The 23,450-nt window shown below is 52.0% G+C and overlaps 1 protein-coding gene and 1 long non-coding RNA gene across 5 annotated transcripts; one reads left to right on the top strand and one right to left on the bottom strand.

Annotated features, from left to right (window-relative positions):
* PPP1R13L (protein phosphatase 1 regulatory subunit 13 like) lies at positions 1 to 22,480 on the top strand. Of its 4 annotated transcripts, none has more exons than XM_067718661.1 (13): positions 1 to 154; positions 5,841 to 5,921; positions 6,038 to 6,183; positions 6,549 to 7,053; positions 7,162 to 7,260; positions 7,336 to 7,427; positions 7,740 to 8,172; positions 9,858 to 10,312; positions 12,617 to 12,748; positions 12,845 to 12,978; positions 13,067 to 13,233; positions 14,896 to 15,095; positions 21,749 to 22,480. In XM_067718661.1, the coding sequence occupies exons 2-13, from the start codon at positions 5,867 to 5,869 to the stop codon at positions 21,794 to 21,796; spliced, it is 2,466 nt and encodes an 821-aa protein (XP_067574762.1). In that variant the 5' UTR covers positions 1 to 154; positions 5,841 to 5,866; the 3' UTR covers positions 21,797 to 22,480. The 4 variants fall into 4 exon arrangements, with proteins under 4 accessions (XP_067574762.1, XP_067574763.1, XP_067574761.1 ...); XM_067718662.1 differs by lacking the exon at positions 1 to 154 and adding an exon at positions 451 to 1,241; XM_067718660.1 differs by lacking the exon at positions 1 to 154 and adding an exon at positions 1,306 to 1,554.
* Positions 11,656 to 14,214, bottom strand: LOC137214645 (uncharacterized). The gene is made up of 2 exons (XR_010938971.1): positions 13,503 to 14,214; positions 11,656 to 13,428 (listed from the first exon to the last, which is right to left on the bottom strand). It is a non-coding gene; the product is annotated as an uncharacterized lncRNA (long non-coding RNA).
* Positions 22,481 to 23,450: the final 970 nt, after the last annotated feature.

The following is a 23,450-nucleotide window of genomic DNA, read 5'->3' on the forward strand; positions in this document are numbered from 1 at the left end:
GGCGGGAGTTAGAGCCTCACCAGGTCCCGGAGGGTATCCCCACAGTCTCAGACATGATTTGCTCCAACGTTGCCTTAAAGGGGCAGCCACATTCACAGGACCTACTCTTAAAGAGACAGGAAGATCGATTGGACTGAAATTCTTAGAGAGGCAGGTAAGAGTCTAGGTCGGCAGGACTGTGCTTTCAGTGTTACAGTCCCTTCTAGGGAGGCCCAGATGCCTCAGAAATTCAGAACTTGAGTGAGAGAGGTGGGAAAATGGAGGAATGGGGGCAATTCCTCCCGAGGGCGTTAACTATCAGCCAGGGGCGGGGCTCTGGGCTCCAGGGGAGCGGGAAATATAGGGGGAGGAGCCTGTGGATCCCAGGGCGGAGCCTCTGGACTCCCGAGCTGGACACGCGTGGGGCGGTGAGACTAAGGGGCGGGGCTGTGGCCCAAAAGACGGGTAGATGCCCTCGAGGATTTAGTCTCGTGCGTGGGGGGACATTTCCAAAGGCCTTGAGGAAGGGAGAGAGAGTAGACGTCCTGACTAGCGCCCCTTCCCTGTCCTGGGGTGCGTGTAAGCAGCGGCACGTGAACGCAGATTTGGGGGACACGCCCACGCCCCTTCACACAGGGACTGCACAGCGTAGGGGGACGGGCGGAGCCGCGAGACGGTGGCTAGCCTGGGTGATCCGACTGCATTCCTGACCGGTGTGTCAGCGCTGATTTCCGCCCCCTCTGCCGAGATTTCGGATCCTACTTTAGAACTGGGGCGCCCACCTTCTCAGCGAGCCAGCGGCTGCTCAGAGAGGAGGAGGGTCAGGGGAAGAGGACGTGTTGCCTCCTCCCGGGATCGCCAGACAGTTCCCCGCGTGGGCGAGACACCCGGGCCCTGCCCCTGCGGGCTCCGGGACTACAATTCCCAGAGGACGCGAGGTTGGGAGGCGCCCGACGTCGGTCGTGGAGGCTGCTGGGAATCGTAGTCCCAGCCTCCAACTTTGGGAGCCGTTGGTGGGAAATTCTGTAAAGATCCCAACCACCCTTTTTACCGACGGAGAGATTGAGGCTCAGAGACCCGAGAGGATACTGATTTTAGCGAGGCCCTCTTCTCGTCTTGGGGGCGGGATTTGTGAGTCTCCCCCAGACTCTATAACCTGCTACCTCTTTGGTGGCGTCCAAATCTTCTTTCAAGAAGGGGGAAACTGAGCCTGGAGGAGTGGGGCAGGGACTCAGGAGTTCATCTCCTGCAGCCACAGCGAGGTAAGAGTCTGGATTCTATTTACGATTTACGTAGCCAGGTCACCCTTGGCCTTTCGACCTTCCTGTCTGTGAAATGGACTTTGGGTCAATACAAATGGGAACGTACCCATCTACGTCCTGCCCCTCCGGGACTACAAGTCCCAAGGTGCTCGAGGCGACCCCGGCTCCCCCTCCCCTCCGGGACCCGCCTCCCTCCGGTCCGAGTCACGTTGTTTAACCTGTTCCCGGCGCCTGCCCCGCCCCGTCCTCCGCTCCCCGCAGCCGGAGCCGGAGCCGGAGGAGGACTCCTGGTGCCAAGATCTGCCCCGGATCCGTGAGTTACACCCCCCCACCAGGGGTTCAGCGGCCCCGGTGGAGCCCGACACTGGCGTCCCTGGGAGGGTCGGGAGGAGACAAGGACACCAGGTCCCAGGGCGGAGCTGGGGGACTCCAAGAACGTTAAAAGCTAGAACTTGGATGCCAGATTTACTGGGCAGAAGGAAAAGGGGCTCGGATGCCTGAGTTCTTGGAATGGAGGGCTCAGACACCTTGGTCCCGGGGAGACGTTCGGAAACGTCGGGACGTTTCAGTCCCTCGAAATGGGGGCTCTCGGACGCCTGAGTCCTTGAGTAGAACTGGGGTATTAGATCTCTTGGGGAGAAATGGGAGACTCGGGACTGCTGGGGCTCTGGAATGGGCGGCCATCCCTACCACCCTTCAGCTGCCTTTTCGACCGAGCCTTTAGGTCTCCGAGCAGAATTAGGGGTGGGGTGGGGATAGTGGAACCCGGGTTCCTGAAATGAAGCAGAACAAACACCCAGGGTCCCTCTGGAGGCTGTGTCCCCCCATTCCCCCCACTTTCTGGCTCTGGGGCCGGGGCCAAGGTGGCAGGAGGGGAGTGGGACAGATCTCCAACCTCCCCTGTGCTGCTGCGCGATCCCCAACATGTCATTAACCGGGGCGTCAGACCTGCCTAAGCAGAGGAGTGACCTCCGTCCCAGGGCGCCCCCTGGCGGGGGCGGGGAACCTCCTATTGTCCCATAAAGGGGGGAGATATCTGGGATTTGCAAAGGGCGTTCTAGAATCCAGGGCAGAATTCCAGAAGGTGGGGTTGGATTCTGGGGGGCTTGCATGGATGGCACAATACAGCCATTACACAGAGAGGACGGAGGTAAACTGAAGCTTAGGGGTCACACTGGCAGCAGAGTTGAGGGTCAGGATTTGCCCTCCGCCTTCCTCAGCCACTCTCTGGGCGTCGGGATACCATCCAGTCCCACGGGATTTTCTGACTCACTTCTCTCCTAGGGCTCCTGGCCCTGACCCTGAGGTGAAAAATGTCACCTCCACTCCCATCTGTCTGACCTGAGGTAGTGTGGGAGATAAGGGAGGATAGAGGCTAATTCTGGAGGTGTGTGTATGTCCTTGAAGCTGGGGGAGGGCAGGGCTTGGCACCTCCCTCCGCCCGACTCCCCCTTCTCTCCATCCCCATGAGTCATGTGAAGGGATTAAACAAGGGGTGGGGCAGGGGGTTCTGATGAGAGGGAAGAACTTCCTAATGTCTGGGCTTGAAGGGCATTTGGTGGTAGCCTGAGATGAAATAAAAAATAATAACTGTGGCTGCCAAGACAGAGCTCACAGCGTGCCAGGCTCAGGGCTGGCAGGTAATGGATGGTTCCCATTGTCTACAGAAGTCTCCGGCAACTGCCCAAAGGTCTCACTTCCATTGAGGTTTGCTGAGCCCAGCCCAGGGAATGACTTCTTTCTAGTCCAATGGGGAAACTGAGGCTGGAGTGCGGGCACAACGCACACCCTAGGCTTTTGCCACCTTCTGTCTGGAATCTTCCAGGGATTCCTATGCCCTGGAATGGGCCAGCACTGGGGATGGCTAGAACTCAGGAAAGCAGGGGAGGATTTAGCATTCTGAGATCCAAGGGCTGAAGTCAAGATTCCAGGGGTTAAAGCTCAGGGCTTTTAGAATCTCAGAAAGATTTGAAAGGGCTGTTTTGGAGGAAAAAAATTACTTTGGCTTTGAGCCCTCAGTCTGTTCCAGGCCTGGGAATTAGGAATCTTATACGTGTGAACTTTATTTTGTACGCTTCCCTGTTCTAAACTCTATACATAAATTATGTCATTCAAACCTCACACTTCTTTGAGGTGAAGGTATTAATTCCCCCATTATACACACAAGGAAACTGAGGCACAGAGAAGCTGAATAGGCGAAGGTAGAGATTTAAAGAGGGGGAAGGCCCTAGCTCATTTCACAGACGTCCACAGAGCGGGGAAACGAAGTCCCAGACAGGGTGGAGCCTCTCCCAACGTCTGTCTATGTGGACAAAGCTGGGGGATTCCAATCTGGGTATTCCCAAACCAGCCTGGCGCTCTGACCCTGTTCCTACTCAGGATGATTCCTCCAGGAATCCCCCGCCCCTGATTTTTAACCCCAAAGAACCTGACTGGGGTGCAGAAGATGCCGGGGAGGGAGACCTAAGGGCGGAGGAGAGGGGAGCCCGGCGGAGAGGACGTGGGGGTGGAGGACAGGGGCCTGGAGCAGAGGCGCGGCCCCCGCCACCCTTGACCCCCCGCCGGGCCCCCGCTCCCCTGCCGCGGGAGGTGCGGCACCTGCCCGGGCCCGCCCCGCATTCCCCTGCTCTGAGCTCAGGAGCTGTCCGTCCGCCCCCCTGCGGTCGGGCCGTGACCTGGAGCGTCCCCTGGCGGCCCTGACGCCCGTTTCGCGCGCCTCAGACCCGGGACGGGCCCACGCCTAGCCTTGGCATTTCCTTAGACCCAGAGGATGTCAGCGTCTTAGAATTTGGGGATCATGAAATCCCCAAAAGAACCATTCGCTACCAGAATGCTGGCCCTGGAGGTAGCATAGATTTTTCATTTTTATATTTTAACGAACACAGACGGTTTCCTGTGTATCTCTGAGATTCTAATGCGGGGTCTTGCCTGGACCAGGGATCGAACTCTGTGCCCCCTGCAGTGAGAGCTCAGAGTCTTAACCACTGCACCGCCAGGGAAGTCCCCTATAGTCTCTACTTGTTGAGGCCTCAATTCTCAGAGCCTTGATTCCTCTTGCACCTTCTGGCCAGTTGGATCGTCACAACTGTCCTCTGAGGTAGACTGCTATTTATCCTCATTTTACAGATCAGGAAACTGAGGCAGTCTGGTCAGGTGGGACAATGGTGCCACCAGATTTGAACCCTCCTTAATTGTGCGTTTAGCAACTCCACTGTACCAGACATTCACCTAGACTTTTAGGACTTCGGAATCCTGGGATAGATAGAACTCAGTGCAGGAAGACAGAGAAATCTAGGCTAGCCAAAGGGGAGAATTCTAGAATGTTCCAAAGATAGAATCTGGGACTGAGAACTCTGAAACAATAGACTCTCAAGTCGAGGGTTTTAGCCTCTATCGAAATTTAATTACAACCTCGAGGCCCTTATAATTTCAGAATCTAGGCCTCTTAGAGATTGAGGAGGCCTCTCAGAATAGCTGATTTGCCTCCTCCTTTCACAATTGGGGAAACTGAGGCCCGAGGAGTGGAGGGGACTCTTAGCCCAAGGTCACACAATCCTAACACACCCAAATGAGCCACCAGCCCCAACAGGTTCTGTTCCGAGGCTTCCCAGACTGAGGCCAGAATCAGCATGCCCCAGCCTGCCCTGCTGCCCACGCCTGCACCCCAAGTCAAAGCTAAGTGGTCGGTTGATGTAGTGGGGAGGTGGCAGAGCTGGCGGGTGTGGTGGCTACCATGGAGATGGGCGTGGTGCTGGCCTGACTAGTTCCTGGTGGCTTGGCTCCTTCCCACTGTGTTGGCGGCCACAGTGGCCCAGCCATCCCTGGCCAACTCCCTGTTCTTCCTGTTGACGCCGGGTCTGTGTGAACACGCTGAGTCTCCTCTGGGTGGGGACTCTGGGAAGAGAGAACTGAGTGGTCCCCGTCCTCTGGAGCCCCTCCAGACTGACGAAGATGCCCCAGAATAACAAGTTAGGTACAGGTGTGAAACCTAGTATGCCGACTTCTTGCAGGGTGACCTGGAACAAATGTTTCTGAGCCCCACTTTCTTTTTCTGCCATGGAGATTTTGATCATGGGATAAGGTATTAGCTGTAAAGCACTTGGCACAGTTCTAGGGGGCAGTGTTCTCTCAATAAATGGTTGTTTTATTTCATTATACCCTCGGGTAACTAGCAAAGGTCCTGGCACATAGTAGGCAGCACCGTCATTATTTTTGAAAAGATCCCCAGCATCTAGCAGTGTCTCTTGGTCCCTAGTAGGCATTCAGTAATTGATAGTTATTATTATTGCAGCCTCTGTTCACTATAATGTCTGTCACATAGTAGGTGGTCAATGGATAATTGTTGAAGGAATGATCACGTCTTATTAGGGCTGAGATAGAGAGATGGAGTAGGAGCCACGTAAAGAGAGTGAATTGTCCTTAGCCTTCCTGGAGGGCTTCGCAGGAGTTGGCGTTTCCCAGCAGGGGAGGTGGTGGGTCATAGCGCTTCCAGTGGAAGGAAGTAGGAGAGTAAAGGCCCCGTCCCGCTCCTCAAGGCCCCAGGTTCCCTGTGGGCGGGCTCTGAGCAGGCTCTCCCCCGCTCCCCCTCCCCAAACGCAGGCGCCCCGCTGCGGCCAGCCGGCACCATGGACAGCGAGGCGTTCCAGAGCTCGCGGAACCTTCTGGACCTGAACTTCCAGTGTGAGCTGGGGTAGGGGGCGGGGCTTGGTGGGGCGGGGCCCTCGGGGCGGGGCTGGGGGGGGAGCCTGGGCCCTGCCCAGAAATCCGGGTCCTCACTGCTACTACCGGTCGCCCAGCTCTAGCCGCGAAGCACATGGACCTGAAGAATACGGAGCTGGACACGGCGGCGGCCAAGGTGGACGAACTGACCAAGCAGTTGGAGTCGCTGTGGTCAGACTTGCCGGCGGCGTCTCTTGGCTCGCAGGCCAGAGCGCCGGCTAGGGTGAGCCTGCTTGCCCTGGTCCCCACCCGAGCCCCCAAAGTCAGGTTCTTTCCTCCAGGAGTTCAGGCAAGCCTGTCCCATGGGGCTGTGCAGGCTGTGGGCTATTTAAATCTACTTGTGGGATTAGTGGAAGTGGGGATCAGTGGAAGTGGACGTCTGTCAGGACCCTCGGAAGAAAAGGGTTTTTTTCTAAGCGGCACAAAGGCACTATACATGCGAGCCCCAGCCCTGATTGCAGGGCTCCCTATGCCTGAATCTCTAGCTCCGTCCAACTCTCCAGGGTTGATTTTTCGATCACCTCTATTGACCTACCAACCCTCTACTATTGTCTCCTTTGACCCCTCAATGTCCCGACCTCCCTACAGCTGTCCCGGTACAGCCTCAGCCCTGTCCCCGAGCCCTTGGGCTGCCGCGGGTCTCCCCGGAAGGCGACCACCGACGGCGCAGACATCTCGTTCGGACGCTCCGAGAGCGCCCCGGCTCTGCTCCCCTACAGCTCGCTGTCCCCTAAGGGCCGGCCGTCGTCACCGCGCACCCAGTTCTACCTGCAGCCGGATGCCTACAGCAGCCTGGACCGCGCGCCCTCACCCCGGCCCCGCACCTTCGATGGAGCAGGCAGCCCCCACGGCCGTTCGCCCTCCCCTCGCCCCGGCCCGCTCAGACAGCAGGGTTCCCCCACGCCCTTTGACTTCTTGGCCCGTGCCCGCTCCCCCCGTGTCAGCCCCCTGGCCGAAGGGCCCCAGGCCTTCTTTCCTGAGCGCGGGCCCTCGCCTCGCATCCCGACCGCAGCCTACGATGCGCCGACTGCCTTTGGGAGCCCCCTGCTGGGCCCTGGCGTCAGCGCCTTCGCCCCACCTCTGCGCGCGCAAGGTGAACCAGGGGGCCGAACTTGGCGGGTGGGAGTGGCGCAAGGTCCGGGACCAGCTTCGGCCCCCCCCCCGCCCGCCCCCCACATCCTCATGGGCAACCTCCCTGCAGACGACCTAACGCTTCGGCGGCGGCCCCCCAAAGCCTGGAACGAGTCTGACCTGGACGTGGCATACGAGAAGAAGTCCTCGCAGACAGCGAGCTATGAACGTGAGTGGTGTGAGGCCAAAGGAGTGGGGGACCCGGAGAGGCCTCCCCCAGACCCTAATGATTCCCGCCTCACAGGACTCGATGTCTTCGCGCGGCCTGCTTCACCAGGCCTGCAGCTGTTACCCTGGAGAGAGAGCAGCCTGGATGGGCTGGGGGCCCCCGGGAAGGTGAGGGGCCGGAGGAACTTGGGGAGGGGGCTGGTGGGCAAGGGTGGAGTCAGGGCTAGTCTTCCCCTCCTGGCTGCGCCCGCAGTTTCCGTACCCTTCCCCAGGCTCTTCCTTTATCCTGGATTTCCACCCCCTCCCTGACCGTCTTTCCTTTCCCTCCCTCTGTCTTTCCTCCCCTCCTTCTCTCCCTTCCCACCTTTTGCCTTTACCTCCCTCCTCCTTTCCTCCACTCCCTTATCATTCATTCCCTTATGCCTATCTCCTCCCACCTGAGCCCCTTCTATCTTCCTTCCTTCCCTCTTTCTCCCCCAGGACAACTTCACCAGTGCCACTCTGCCCCGCAATTACAAGGTCTCCCTTCTGACCAACGACAGGCGTTCTGATATGGACAGCTACCGCCGATCGCTGGGCTCCGCGGGCTCATCAGGCACTTTGTCCCGAAGCTGGCAGCCTGTCAGCCGCATCCCCATGCCTCCTACCAGCCCCCAGCCCCGAAGTGCCCCCCGCCATCGCCCCATCCCCCTCAGCATGATATTCAAGCTGCAGAATGCCTTTTGGGAGCACGGAGCCAGCAGGGCCATGCTCCCTGGCTCCCCCATCTTCTCTAGAGCTCCCCCGCCTAAGCTGCTTCCCCAGCCCCAGCTGCCTCCACAGTCCCAGCCACAATTACAGCCTCAGCCCCAGCTTCAAGCCCTTGCCCCCGTCCCCCAACCCCCCCAAGAGACTTGGTCCGCTGTGAGTGAAGGTGAGTCAGCAATGGGGGTTCCGGAGGGATGGGTGAAGGGAGGGCAGATGGCTGGGGACCAAACCAGCTTGGGGTCCCATCACAACCAAACACCTGTTTCCAGACATTGTCCCTGCAGAGAGCAAGGCCAGGTGAGCTTGGGGATTTGCTCAGGAACTAGGGATAGCACAGTGCTTAAGCATGGACCCTGGAGTCAGACTGGCTGGCTCCACACTGTGTGACCTTTGGCAAGTCAGTTAACCTCTCTGGACCTCAATTTCCTTAAGTGTAAAAGGTGAATAATGATAGAACCTACCTTACTGGGTTATGGTACTAGATTATTTAATCCATATAAAGTCCTTAAAATAGGGCCTGATGTATAGAAAGCCCTCAATAGCTATCATATTAATCATTATTAATAGTTTTTGGTGTGAGACCAGCGCAGGGCCTGGATTTAAGCAGAGTGGGTTTTGATCCCCTCTCTACCATTGACATGCTGTGTGACTGAGGATAATTTAATTAACCCATCTGCGCTTACATTTTCTCATCTGTGAAGAGAGATTAATAACATTTACTTCATAGATTACGATGGACAGTCAATGAAATCATGTATAAAATGATCATTGTAGGGCTTCCCTGGTGGCGCAGTGGTTGAGAGTCCGCCTGCCGATGCAGGGGACACGGGTTCGTGCCCCGGTCCGGGAAGATCCCACATGCCGCAGAGCGGCTGGGCCCGTGAGCCATGGCCGCTGAGTCTGCGCGTCCGGAGCCTGTGCTCCGCAACAGGAGAGGCCACAGCAGTGAGAGGCCCGCATACAGAAAAAAAATAAATAAATAAATAAATATATATATATATATATATATATATATATATAAAATTGTATATTTCTACCTGCTTTAGAAGCTCTGACAGAAAGGCAAGAAACAGAGAGAAAAGACCAACAAGTACTAAGATTCTAGTCCCAGCAATTTTCTTTCTTTCTGTATTTATTTTTGGCTGCCTCGGGTCTTCCTTGCAGCGCGCGGGCTTTCTCTAATGAGAGCGAGCAGGGGCGGTGTGCGGGCTTCTCACTGTGGTGGCTTCTCTTATTCTGAGCCCGGGCTCCAGTAGTTGTGGCGCGTGGGCTCAGTAGTTGGGGCGCATGGGCTTAGTTGCTCCACGGCATGTGAGATCTTCCCGGACCAGGGATTGAACCCGTGTCCCCTGCATTGGCAGGCAGATTCTTAACCCCTGCGCCACCAGGGAAGTCCTCAGCAATTTTCTGCCTGAGATGTTAGGAGAGGAAATTCATACAATCTTAGAAAGTCAAGTTTATCATAATGGTAGGAGCAGAGATTCTGGAGTCAGATAGGACTGAGTTCAAATCCCAGCTGTGTGGCTTTAGGCAACTGACTTGCCTTCTCTGAGACTCAGTTTCCCTTTCTGTAATAATGAGATGTTAGCCATATCAACGTCACAAGGTAGTGGTGAGAGTTCAGTGATAGGCATGTAAAGCACGAGGCACATGCTAAGTGCTTGTTAAATGGGAGATGTCATAATTGTCTATTATTCACAACCCAGGGAAAGTGTAGCCCAGAGAAAGCAAGGCACTGCCCTGAGGTCACACAGCAAATCAGGCATTTGCTGCAAGTCCTGGAAGTTGTGGGGAGGGAGTCTCTCGGGTCTCTTGGGACCCCTCCTTTGATGGGGCTCTTGCTCCTTCTAGGCTTCCCCAAACCTCCCACTGAGCTGGAGCCTGAGCCGGAGCTGGAGGGGCTGCTGACACCAGGGCTGGAGGCTGGTGATGCAGATGAAGGCGCTGTAACTCGGCCCCTTAGTCCCACACGGCTGCAGCCAGCACTGCCGCCCGAGGCACAGTCAGTGCCCGAGCTGGAGGAGGTGGCACGGGTGCTGGCAGAAATTCCACGGCCCCTCAAACGCAGGGGCTCCATGGAGCAGAGCCCTACTATAGCCCTGCCCCCCACCCACAAGAAGCAGTACCAGCAGATCATCAGCCGCCTCTTCCATCGTCACGGTGGGCCTGGGGGGCCCGAGCCTGAGCTGTGTCCCATCACTGAGGGGCCTGAGGCCAGGGCAGGGCCCCCTGCTCCAGCCCCACCAGCTCCCATACCACCTCCAGCCCCTCTCCAGAGCAGCCCACCAGAGCAGCCGCAGAGCATGGTAAGTAATAGAGGAGGAAACTGGGGTGTATGATTTAGCATATGGAAGCATCCCTTCCCTTTTAGGACGGAACCTGGAAATTGCATGCATCGCACCTGGCGCATTCCACTGGCCGGGAGCCCAGCTGCAAGGGAAGCTGAGAAATGCAGTTTTACATCTAAGTGTATCTGTGCTCAGAAGAAAGGGAGAACATATATGGAGGGGCATTCAGAAGTCTTGGCCACATCGAGATTTTCTCTGCTCCTCTCCAGTAACCTGTCCCCCCAGGGCTTCCCTTCAGGAATCTTAGAGTCTTCCAACCTGGAAATGACTTTGTCTTGGCATGACAGAGGGTTTATTCTGGGGTCTGAAAACCTGCCTGAATCAAGGCAGTCACCATTTCTCTCCCTAGTTGCCACAGCCTCTCATGTCCGCCTTCTCTGGGGAGCTGCTCTCTCCTCTTACACCTCAGCAAGCCTGTGCCATGGTTAGAAATGGCCCACCCGGCCCTGACTCAACATGACCTCTCAGTTCAAGTCCATGGTGTCCTCTGACTCTGGTCAGAGCTTCTTCCATTCAGATTTTCAAGAACAAGTCTCTGGTCTCTGAGGTTGTGGGTGTCGTGGTTAAGTGCACCAGTGGCAGAGCTAGGCTGCCTGGGTTCAAATCCCAGCTCCACAGCACTTATCGGCTGTGCAACCTTGGGCCAGACACATAGTCTCTCTGTGCCTCAGTTTCCTCATCTGTAGAATGGGGATGAAAATAAGCACAGGGTTGCTGTGAGGATTTAATACATGAATATAGTGCTTAGAATAGTGCCTGGCACTTTACTATTATTGTTATCATTTGACCAGGGGCTGGTCTCCTGCTGATCTTGGTCTGGTTTCTGCATCGTGGCTTGGAGGGAGCGGGCTGTAGTCACATGGAACAATCCTGATTGCTCAGTGTGGGTAGACAGATGTAGGAGAACAATGCTCAGAGAAGACGTGGGGGCCAGGTGGACCCCCACATGCGTATTCCCAGGCCCTCCTGAGGGTGGAGCCAGGAAATGTTGAGGCTCAGGATCTTGAAATCAAGAATGGAAGAATGACAGTGTCTTGAAATGGTCAAGTTGCCTCATTGCAGAATCACAAAGTTCTGGCCACAGAGAAACCTGAACGCTCACAGAATTCAAAAATTAAATTCTGACATCACAGACTCAGAAGAGTGAAATTTCAGAATTCCAGAACACTGAAGGTTTGCACAGGATCTTACAATTAAAAAGTTAGTAACACAAACCCTGGTTATTACTGATTCTTGAAGTCCCCAGAACTGAAAATTAAAGACTCATCATTTGAATCTTAAATCATAGATGAGTGCACGCATATGTTATAATACAGAATTTTATTTTAAGTGAACATTTTCCACTAGAAAGGAACACACAAACATAATAACTAGGAAGAAATAGATAAAAGTAGAATAAAGAGGCCCAAATAACAGCATTCAGAGAGAACCACGATTAACATTTTGAGTATTTCCTTCCAATCTTTTGGAATGAAATTCTCACCATGAAATATTCAAGTTCTCAATCATAGAATCTTGGGAATGCAACGTCCTGGGTCCTCAGCAATTTGAAATGGCACAACTTAGCATTTCTGGACTCACACATATTGAAAACTTAGCATCAGAGAATTTTTAAATGGGTGGCTCGTGGGATCTTCAAATTCCAGAATCTTGAAATCATTGACATCGAAGACCAGAATCACAAATGCTGTATGCTCAGAATAAGTGAATTTTGTAGGACACTTGAAAATCAAAAATAAGAAGGCACAAGGAATAATATGATAAATATTCTAATTTCCTAAATTACTAATTATCTCTTTAGAATAAATTTCTATAACTAAAAGTACATAATTTAAAAATATATATTCTAATTCCAAACATCTGAAATTAACACTTGGTAACATCTTGTCAGGTGTGCTTCCTAGCATTTTTTTTTTTAATACATAAAAGAAATGAAACTATGGATTGAATATCTGGCTTCCACAATCGTCAACCTCGTGGTCTCCAAGCTTCCTCTCAGGTCTCAGGGCCCAAGATTCCAAAATCACCCGATTCCCTGAGTGTTGCAGGGAACCTGAGGCTATAGAACTGAGGGACCCTCCTTCCCATGGCCCTCTGGACTCAGGCTATGTGTACGTACGTTCCTGGGTTCCAATCTCAGCCCTGTCTAGTTGGATGACCTGGAGTGGCCGCCTGGTCCCTGAGCCTCTGTTTCCCCGCTCTGAGGAATGGGTATATTAGCAATCCCCGCCAAGCCACTGAAGCCCCGGTTCTGTCCCCCAGGAGATGCGCTCGGTGCTGCGGAAGGCCGGCTCCCCGCGCAAGGTCCGTCGCGCGCGCCTCAGCCCGCTCGTGCTGCTGCTGGACGCCGCGCTGACCGGGGAGCTGGACGTGGTGCAGCAGGCGGTGAAGGAGGTGAGTGCTGCCGGACAGAAGGGCGGGCGGGGTGGGGGCGGCAGACGCTGGATAGCAGCCGCGGGACTGAGCCTCTCCGTCCCCCGGCTCGTCCAGATGAACGACCCGAGCCAGCCCAACGAGGAGGGCATCACCGCCCTGCATAACGCCATCTGCGGCGCCAACTACCCCATCGTGGACTTCCTAATCGCGGCGGGTGCCAACGTCAACTCCCCCGACAGCCACGGCTGGTGAGTCCTGACCTCGCGCGGCCGGCGTGGGGCGGGGAAGGCGCTGCGGGCCCCAGCGCGGCCTCTCACGCCTGCCTCCCTCGCCTAGGACACCGTTGCACTGCGCGGCGTCCTGCAACGACACGGCCATCTGCATGGCGCTGGTGCAGCACGGCGCGGCAATCTTCGCCACCACGCTCAGTGACGGCGCCACCGCCATCGAGAAGTGCGACCCCTACCGCGAGGGTTACGTCGACTGCGCCACTTACCTGGCAGGTGCGAGGCAGGGCTGAGGCGCCTCGGTGGGCGGGCTGGGCCACCTCTGGGGGAGGGCGTCGCGGGGACTGGGACGCCCAGCTGGTAGATGTTGGGCGGGGGAAGGCGGCAGACTGCGGCTCCTGAGAGAGGACGCGGGGGGCTGTACCAACCTTGTGGCAGCATCACCGAGGAGGGGCCGGCGGGATGGACCACCTGCAGGGGTGGGGCACTGGGCCTCCCACCTGGCAGGTGCAAGAAGGGTGTGTGGGCGCAGCAGACTGTGCCACCTTCGAGGGAGAGGGGGACAGGGGAACTGTGCCACGCAAGCTGGACACCTGTAGGGAGAAGAGCAGGTGTGGAGACTGCGCCGCTTTCTCATCCACGGGGGTGGGGAGTTGGACGTTCCAACTATACCATCTACCTGGCCTAGGGCTGGGCACATGGGCTGTGCTACCTGTGGGAAATACAGCACCACACAGGTGAGAGGTGAGCAGGCCATGGCTTCTGGGGAGGAGCTTGGGGACTCTTCCACTCCTAGTGAGACAGGAGGCTGTACCATATATCTCCGGTGGGGGGGGGGGTGCACATCACTTAAATAGGTGATGGGAGGAACTAGGTAGGCCGTATCCTGGGGAAGTGCCTAGGGTCTGTAGCGCTCACCTGGAGGGGCCAACTCTATCATAAGGCGGGGTTGGGGACCTCAGAGAGTTGGGGTAAGGCAGGCTGTAGGACCTGGGGGTGGGCCAATGTATTTGGGAGGTGAGCCTGGAGGGACTACACGACAGCCTGCTGTGCTGTGGTAGAAAGTGGGTGGGAGCCGTGGGGCTGTAACACCTGCCTTAGTGGTGAGCAGCGGCAGGCCAGGACCGCTGGGGCGGGAAATAGACCGTCCACTGAAGCTTTGGGAAGGGGGATTGTGACTACCTTTGTCACAGGTAGATGAAGCCTACCAGTTTGTACCTCCTACCTGCCTGGACTTGGAGAGTTCTGTGAGGACGAAGTAGAGATTGGACAGCACACTTGCTGGGGGGGGGGGGGGGGGGGGAGGGGTGGTGGAGAGGAGGAGAAACTGGAACACGGTGGACTGAACCATTAAAGAGGGGGGAACATGGTGGACTGTACCATCTGGAAAGGGGGCTAAATCCTTGATGGGCTTAAAGGGGGGTTCGGGTGGCCTATACTATCTGGAAAATTATTACATCCTCTTTGAGACTATCTTTTGGGGAGGGGGCGCAGTGTGCACTGCACCATCTGGAAAGGGGGAGTTGGGACCACTTTGTGGGGAGCAGTAGGGCTGAACCATCTGAAGGAGGAGTTGAGTCATCTATGGAGACTGGACCACTTACGGGGGGGGGTGGGGTGCAGACGACTGTACTTCTAGGAGTGATACAGGGACTTAACCAGATATAAATGGAAATGGGGACCACTGACCCTGCCTCGGGGGTTGGTGGGCCGGCTTGATGCACCCCAGTGTTTTAGAGACTGTCAGTCCTGGCAGCTGACTCCGGCTCAGGCCCCCCTCTCCAGACAGGGGTACACAACTTTTCAAGCGGCCCATTCCCCGAGGTGAGGCTGGCGCCAAATCTCAGGGTCTGTCCCTGTCCCCAGCGCGTCGTATCCCTGAGTGTTCCCGGCCCCCCTGAACCGGGCGCTGACGATCCCTGCGGTTTCATGTTTCAGACGTGGAGCAGAGCATGGGGCTGATGTACAACGGGGTGGTGTACGCTCTCTGGAATTACAGCGCTGAGTTTGGAGACGAGCTGTCCTTCCGCGAGGGCGAGTCGGTCACCGTGCTGCGGAGGGATGGGCCAGAGGAGACGGACTGGTGGTGGGCCGCGCTGCACGGCCAGGAGGGCTACGTGCCCCGTAACTACTTCGGGGTGAGCCCAGAAGCGATATTGTGAGGAAAGGGGTGATCCCACGGGGAAAAAGGGCAAGAGAGACAGTGCATTACATTGGGGAGGAGGGGAGGTCAGAAGAGTCCATTATCGGTTGTGGGGAGGTGAGGATGAGCCCATCATAATAACGGGGGAGGTAAGGGAGATCCCCTTTTAGTTAGGGGAGGAAGAGCCACTTACTGGTGGTACTTCGTGGGGTACTCACCAGTACTGCCTTCCTAGTGATTTGATTGGTTCGTGCTCAATCAAATATTTTTATTATTCCTAATATTCATGGGGAGGTAAAGAAGAATGTATTCTAGCCAAGGGGAGTCATGACGAATCCCATCTTGGTGATGGGGGCAGTTAAAGAATCGTGTATTACAGGCCTGGAAGCTTTTGTTACACTGCATTGGGCAGGGTGAGGAAGAATCCATTAATAAAATCGCGGTAGAACTGAGGGAGATGCTACTAGGTTAGGGGAGGAGACCAGGAAGATCCCATTATATTCCTGGGAGAGAAGATGATTCCTTTAATTGGGGAATAGGTGGAGGTGGGTCCCAACCAGGCAGCCATGGTGGTAGGGAGAGGCGGGCGTCTTTTTTATGGCCGTATGGGAGACTCGGAAATACGCCGTTTCATCAAGCCGGCTGCTGATGGGAAGGCTCCAGCTGGTGCTTGCAGCTGACAGGGGACTCTGGTGTGGTTTGGGAGATACTGAGAGGGTCCATTAGGAAGGGATGGGAGGATGGAGACAGTCCACGTGTTTGGGGGTGGATCAGGTGACTGTATTAAGTTTGGGGTGGAATGAAGGGGTGGGAGCTCCTGGTGTCTGAAGAGCCTGTCTTCCCTCAGCTCTTCCCCAGGGTGAAGCCGCAGAGGAATAAGGTCTAGCTGGAGAGAAGGACTTTTCGAAGGGAGACAGGAGAAAGCAGCAGCTGCCTTCATTCCAGAACTCCTCCTCCCTTACTGCTGCATCTCTCTGCGCCCCCAATCCTTGCAGGGACGAGGTCCTTGCCAACACCTCTCTGCTTCTCTGGAAGCCCTGGGGAGAAGGAGAACCCCAGCCTTAAATTTAGAAAACTGCCTTAGCTGTGGGAGGTTGTGGTGGGGCTGGGAATCACTGGGGGCAAGAGAGACCCCCCCCCACCATCTGCCAAGTCACATCCTGTCCAAAGTGCCTCCTGCTCCTACTGCCCCCCCCCCCCCCCGCTGAAAAGCAAGGCAACCCACCATCCCAGCGGAGCCTGGAGTGGGTCACCGCCACTGGATTTTCCCAGGAGTCACCTCCGCCACTATCTCTACCAACAGCCTTCAGGGGCCAGGTGAGGCATATTAGTCTCTATCAGCATCCCTGCCCCCTCTCTCCCCAGTCAAGTGCCTTTACACAGTGCCAGTTTTATAACAGAATGGGGACGTTTTTCATTATAAATAAAGGTAGTTTGCACAGAAATTGACTTCCGTCTCTTCGAACTCCATTCTGACTTAATAATTCTCCTCATTGTTACTATTTTTGGTAAACCAGTCTTAAAGTAGCCCCTTTGGAAGGAATTTCCCTCATGTGAATCCAATCCTTCCTCTTTCAAATATGCCTGCTTTTTTTTTTTTTTTTTTTTGGTAGTGTCTCGACCTTTTTTTCATGTTTTGGATTCTTCTTTTTAAGCGTCCTTAAGCTTAAAGACATAAAATGTCTGATAATTCTATCATCTGAAGTTTGGTGCCATCTCCTCCTGCAGTTTGGTGTGTCCGCTGGCTCTCACTCCTGGTGGCCTGTTTCCTCATGTGTATTGAAATTATGCATTGTGAGATCATCTTCAATAGGGCTTTATCTACTGGAAATCCATGTGGACTTTTTGAGGGTCTGACCCTGAAGAGTGATTTTCCTTTGCTGCTTCTCCACTTTTTTATTTCATAGACTTCCCCTTGAAGATTTTTGACAAATCAGAAGCCTTTCTCTCTTCTGATTTGTATTTCTTTACAAATCATAAAACTTCAACATTGTCATTGTCTGCAGTGTCCAAAACAACTCACGTGGGAATTTTAATTATTTTTAATTAATTTAAATTAAATAAAAATTAAGGATTCAATTCCTCAGTCACACTAGCCACTTTTCAAGTGCTCAGTAGCTACATGTGGCTACCATTTTGGACAGTGCAGATAGAGAACATTTTCATCATACCAGAAAGTTCTACTGAGTAAAGCTGATATACATTTCCATCATCCAGAAGTTCCATTGTGCCTCTTCGCAGTCAATATACGCATGTCTCCTCCCCATAAGGGGTAGCCGCTTCTATCACTGCCGATTAATTTTCATGAATACACTTTAAAAATCAAACGGTACTGGTACTAAGATATTTGTAATGAAGAAAAACAGTCCTCCTGCTACCTCTCCCTACTCCCATCTGCTTTCCAGAGGCCACCACTTTCAACTGCTATAGCTGTTTCCTCTGGTATTTTCTTGTATATTTCTAAATATGCTGGCATTGCTATTTCTTGATTTCTCAATTTTAGACATTCTCTACTGATTTCCTGGTATAGTAGATGAGGTTTGAGGTCTATTCATCTGACTCTACTTTCCCTCTCCTCAATGAAATCATAATTTTTATATCAATCAATAGTTTTTTAAATGTTGTGATATGTAAATATGTTTTCACTGCAGAGCCATGCAGTATATTAGAATTTTCTCTTCACAAATTTCTAAATTTTTGAGAATTAAATTTACCTTTGTCACTTGCTTAATTTTATTTGCACCTATACTTAATCTTTTTCAGATGTTCCATGGAATCGTCTGTATTACTAACAGCTCACTCAAGCTTTTTTTCCTCCCTCCTAAAGTCCTCTCTCCTACTTGAATGTGGACTTGATGCTTTCTAGGCCTACACTAAGCTATCCTGGACTTCCCTGTGTTGGATATTGTTTCCTCGATTCCATGTCTATCTTTCTTTGTTGACTCTTCATTTTGCTGGAGCACATGCTCCAGTCGTTCCCTTAAAAGGGAGAGGAAGAGGTAAAGATTTTTGAGTTCTTGCATGGCTTAATAGATCTTCATTTTATCCTCCAACTTTATTATAGTTTGGCTGGGTATAAAATTCTAGGTTGGAAGTTTATGTATCCCTTGTCACTCAAATCTATTTTCTTCCTAAGTCGGAATGCAAGTTTGGATAACAAAGGAAACCTGTTTGTTTGTTTTTTTCTCCCCTCAGATTTGTTTTCATTCTCCCTCTGCTTTGAACTTGTATTTGACTTGCTTTATTCTGGAAGCTTTTGGGATCTTCTCACTTTCTCTGGTTCTGAAATTTCATGAGGATGTGCCTCACTGTAGCTTTTATTCATTAATCATTCTGACCCTAAGTCTGTCCTTTCAATCTGGAGACTCATAGCCTTTGGTTCTGGGAAATTTTCTTGTATATTTTTGTGTTGGTTTCTTTGTGTGTGTGTGTGTTGGTTTCTTCGTTTTCTTGCTCTCTTTTTCTGGAATTTTTATAATTTGGATGTTGAATCTTCTGGTTTGAGCTTTCAGTGTTCTTATCTTTTCACCACTATTTTCCATCTCTGTTAATTTTCCCCTTACTTTCTAGGAAATTTCCTTGACTCTGTCTTCTAATCCTTTTATTAAAATTTATGTTTCATCGGGGCTTCCCTGGTGGCGCAGTGGTTGAGAGACCGCCTGCCGATGCAGGCGACGCGGGTTCGTGCCCTGGTCCGGGAAGATCGCACATGCCGCAGAGCGGCTGGGCCCGTGAGCCATGGCCGCTGAGCCTGCGCGTCCGGAGCCTGTGCTCCGCAACGGGAGAGGCCACAACAGTAAGAGGCCCACGTACCACAAAAAGAAGAAAAAAAAAAAAAAAGAAAATTTATGTTTCATCTATTATTTTGAATTCCAAAGGACTCTTTCTTATTATTTAATTATTCATTTTTCATAGCCTCCAGTTCCTATTTTATAAATGTGATATCATCTATTATCTTGCTAGGTATTTTTTATAGTATTTTAGTTACAGGTGTTTTTGTGTTTGTTTTGTAGCTTTCTTTTTTTTCCTGTGTAATCTTTGTTTCTTCTGGGCTTCTTTATTTTGTATGTGTTTACACTAGTCTGATCTCTCTTTTGCATAACAGAGATAGGTTCGTTTCCCATTACTGCTATAACAAATTATCACAAACTTAGTAGGTTAAATAACACAAATTTATTGTCTTTTAATTCTGGGGGTCCGAAGTCTGAAACAGGTCTCAGTGGGCTAAACTCAAGGTGTTGTCAGGGCCATGTTCTACTGGGGGGAATCTGTTTCCTTGCCATTTCCAGTTTCTAGAGGTTGCCTATATTTCTACCAACAGTCTGTTTATGATGATTTAGTGTTCCCTAAGATTATAGAGATTTACTCTACCTTACTCCTCTGAGTTCCTTCTGAGTCCTCACCAGCAGAATTGCTAACACTCATATTTCTACAAATGGTCTGCAAGGCTATCTAGGCTTTTCCCATCATCTTCTCAACATTGTTCCAGCCTCTGCCCATTGTCCAATTCCAAATCCACTTCCACATTTTTAGGTATTTGTTACAGCAGCACCTCACTTCCAGTACCAAAATCTGCACTAGCTTCCTTTCGCTGCTTGTAACAAATTGTCACAAACTTGGAGGCTTAAACAATACAAATTTATTATCTTACCATCTGGAGGTCAGACATCTGAAATGGGTCTCACTGAACTAAAATCCAGGTGTCAGCAGGGCTGAGTTCCTTTCTGGAGACTATGGGAAAGAAGCCCTTGCCTTGCCATTTCTAGTTTCTAGAAGCTGGCTGTATTCCTTGGTTCATGGCCCCCTTCTGTCTTCAAAGCCAGCTCTTGCATCAGTTCCATCTCATACTTCCATTGTCACAGCTTTATCTCTTGACTCTGACCCTCCTGGCTCCCTCTTTCACTATGGCTACACTGGACCCATCCAGATAATCCAGGATAATCTCCCCATCTCAGAATCTTTAACTTAGTCACATTTGCAAAGTCCTTTTTGCCACATAAGGTAGCAAAGGAGAACAAGTAAACAAGGAGACAGGACTTCCCTGGTGGCGCAGTGGTTAAGAATCCACCTGCCAATGCAGGGGACATGGATTCGATCCCTAGTCTGGAAAGATCCCACATGCTGCGGAGCAACTAAACCCGTGCGCCACAACTACTGAGCCTGCACTCTGGAGCCCGTGAGCCACAACTACTGAAGCCCACACACCTAGAGCCCATTCTGCACAACAAGAGAAGCCACCGCAATGAGAAGCCCGCGCACCGCAACGAAGAGTAGCTCCTGCTGGCCGCAACTAGAGAAAGCTCGGGCGCAGCAAAGACCCAATGCAGCCAAATAAATAAATAAAATTTAAAAACAAAACAAACAAACAACAAAAAAAAACCCCAAGCAGGGCTTCCCTGGTGGCGCAGTTGTTGAGAGTCCGCCTGCCGATGCAGGGGACACGGGTTCGTGCCCCGGTCCGGGAAGATCCCACATGCCGCGGAGCGGCTGGACCCGTGAGCCATGGCCGCTGAGCCTGCGCGTCTGGAGCCTGTGCTCCGCAACGGGAGAGGCCACAGCGGTGAGAGGCCCGCGTACCGCAAAAAAAAAAAAAAAACCAAGCAGACAGAAGTCCCTGCTCTCAAATTCAAATAGTATCTGGAACTTTGATTATATTAAGCAATTATTATTCCTTTTTTTGAGATGTGCTATGATATTATGGTTATGTTTTTACAAAGAGTCTTTACTTTTAGAGCTACATTCTGAAATACTGATGGATGAAATGATATGATGTCTTGGATTTGCTTCAAAATAATCAACTGGTGGGAGGGGAAGTGGTTGGGGTGTAGATGAAACAAGATCAGCCCTGAGTTGAAGATTGATAAAGCTTCATGTAGCTGAGGCTTCGTTAGACTATTCTCTCAACTTTTGTATCCATTTGAAATTGTCCCTAATAACCGGTGATAAAATGCCCCTGGTTTTGTAGAGCCGACATTCTAGTGGAAGAGACAGACAATAAACAAAATGATAAGCAAGAACTATATTCTGTCAGATGCTGATCGCTGCTATGGAAAAAACTAAAGCAGAAGTGGATATATTGCGCCTGATTGGAAGTGTATTCATTCATTTCCTCTGGCTACTGTCACAAATGACCCCAAACTCAGTGGCTTAAAACAACACACATTTATTTTCTTACAATTCGTAAAATCAGAAGTCTGAGGTTAGTTTCACTGGGCTGAAACCAAGGTGCTGGCAGGGCTGCACTCCCTCCAGAGGCTGTAGAGAAGAATCAATTTCCTTGTCTTTTGCAGCTTCTAGAGCTGCATTCTTGACATTCCTTGGCTCGGCCCTCTTCCTCCAACTTCAAAGCCCACAGCGAGACATCCTGCTTCAGTGTAGCATTGCCTCTGTTTCTGTCCTGCTGTCAAATCTCCCTATTATGAGGACACGTGATTACATTCAGGACGCACCTTGATATCTCTCAAGATCCTTTAACCATCACACCTGCAAATTCCCTTTTGCCATATGCGGAAGGAAAATAAAAATGGAGTCAGTATCGCCAAGAGAACTCTCTAAAATGGAGCTGGGAGGCCATCGACGAAGTGTGACTTACGCACATCCCAGCCTGGATGGAATCTGACCTTTTGATCACTTATTGTCTTAACATAGGCATCAAGAACAGCTGCCCAGGGACTTCCCTGGTGGCACAGTGGTTAAGAATCCGCCTGCCAACGCAGGGAACACGGGTTCGAGACCTGGTCCGGGAAGATCTCACATGCCGCAGAGCAACTAAGTCCGTGTGCCACAACTACTGAGCCTGAGCTCTAGAGCCCTCAAGCCACAACTACTGAAGCCTGCACGCCTAGAGCCCGTGCTCCGCCACAGGAGAAGCCACCGCAATGAGAAGCCCATGCACCTGCTCTCTGCAACTGGAGAAAGCCTGCGCTCAACAACGGAGACCCATGCTGCCAAAAATAAATAAATAAATAAATTTATAAAATTAAAAAAAATAAAGAAAGAACATCTGCCAAAAATGCAAGATACTTATCGGACCCTTACCCTAAAATAACTCATGACAGCCTATCTACTTGTGGGACCCTTACCCTAAAATAACTCTTGATTCCTTAAGGACAAGTATTCCCTGGCTTGTGTCAGAGCCAATCACGATTCTCACCAGACAACTTTAACAACCTTGTAGCTTTTGTTTTATAAGCCCCTGATGCTTTCTCTTCCCCAGAACACTCCTTCAGTTTTACCCGAATCTGTCTCCTGAATTGCAATTCTTCTTTTTTTTCCTTTAAATTTTTATCAGAGTATAGTTGATTTACAATGTTGTGTTAGTTTCAGGTGTACAGCCTGAATTGCAGTTCTTAAGACCCCATATAAACTCTTGTTTGCAGCCTTCTGTGTTTTGTTTTGTTTTGTTTTTGGTTGACACATGTAACCTATGAACATTCATAGGTTCCAGGGCCTGGAGATCTTTGGGGACCATTATTCAGCCTATCCAGGGTGTATTGCAATTGCAATTTAAACAGGGTGGTCAGGGCAGGCCTCGCTGAGGAAAGGATTCTTGAGGAAGACTCTAGGAAGGCTTGAGGGAGGTGAGGAAAGAAGCCATGCAGAGATCTGAGAGAAGAGCCTTTCAGACACAGAGAATAGTGACTACAAAGGCCAGGAGGAGGCAGGAGGCAGTCATTCTAATTGGCTGCTGTCAATCACCCCTGCTCCCAGGTATTCATGCCCTTCAGTAGCCCCTCCCCCTGACTGTGGGCTTGTTGTAGTGATGTATCCTAAGGAATGCAATACACTAATTCCTCACCATCCATGGGTTCCGCTCAACCAACAGCGGATTGAAAATACAGTCGTCCCTTGGTATAAGCGGGGGAGATTGGTTCCAGACCCCCACGGATACCAAAAATCTGTGAATACTGAAGCCTGTCATACAAAATGGCCTAGTACGGTTCGTCTTCTGTATCTGCGGGTTCTGAATTCGTGGATGCGGAGGGCAGACTGTAAGGAACTTGAGCATATATTCACTGAGCCCCTGCTCTGTGCATGTCCTGTACTGGGTGGCAAAAGGCACACACAGTGGTGACCAAGACAGTCTCAGCCCTACCCTCCTGAGGCTCGCAGTCCAGTGGGGGAGACAGAAACATCCCCAGAGAGTGACGACCCAGAGTGGGCAGGGCAGGGATGAAGGTGGGCTGGGAGGCAGCACCTGGCCTAGCTGTAAAGCCTTTGGGCAAGTTTTTCTCTGAGACTCAGTTTCCTCGCCTCTAAAGTGGCAATGATGACCCTTACATCAACAAATGACATTTATCACAGTCATACGAATGAGAATATACTTCCAAAGTTAGGCAAAGGCTCTGAG

This window comes from Pseudorca crassidens, chromosome 20 (genome assembly GCF_039906515.1).
Source record: "Pseudorca crassidens isolate mPseCra1 chromosome 20, mPseCra1.hap1, whole genome shotgun sequence".
Classification (NCBI taxonomy): domain Eukaryota; kingdom Metazoa; phylum Chordata; class Mammalia; order Artiodactyla; family Delphinidae; genus Pseudorca; species Pseudorca crassidens.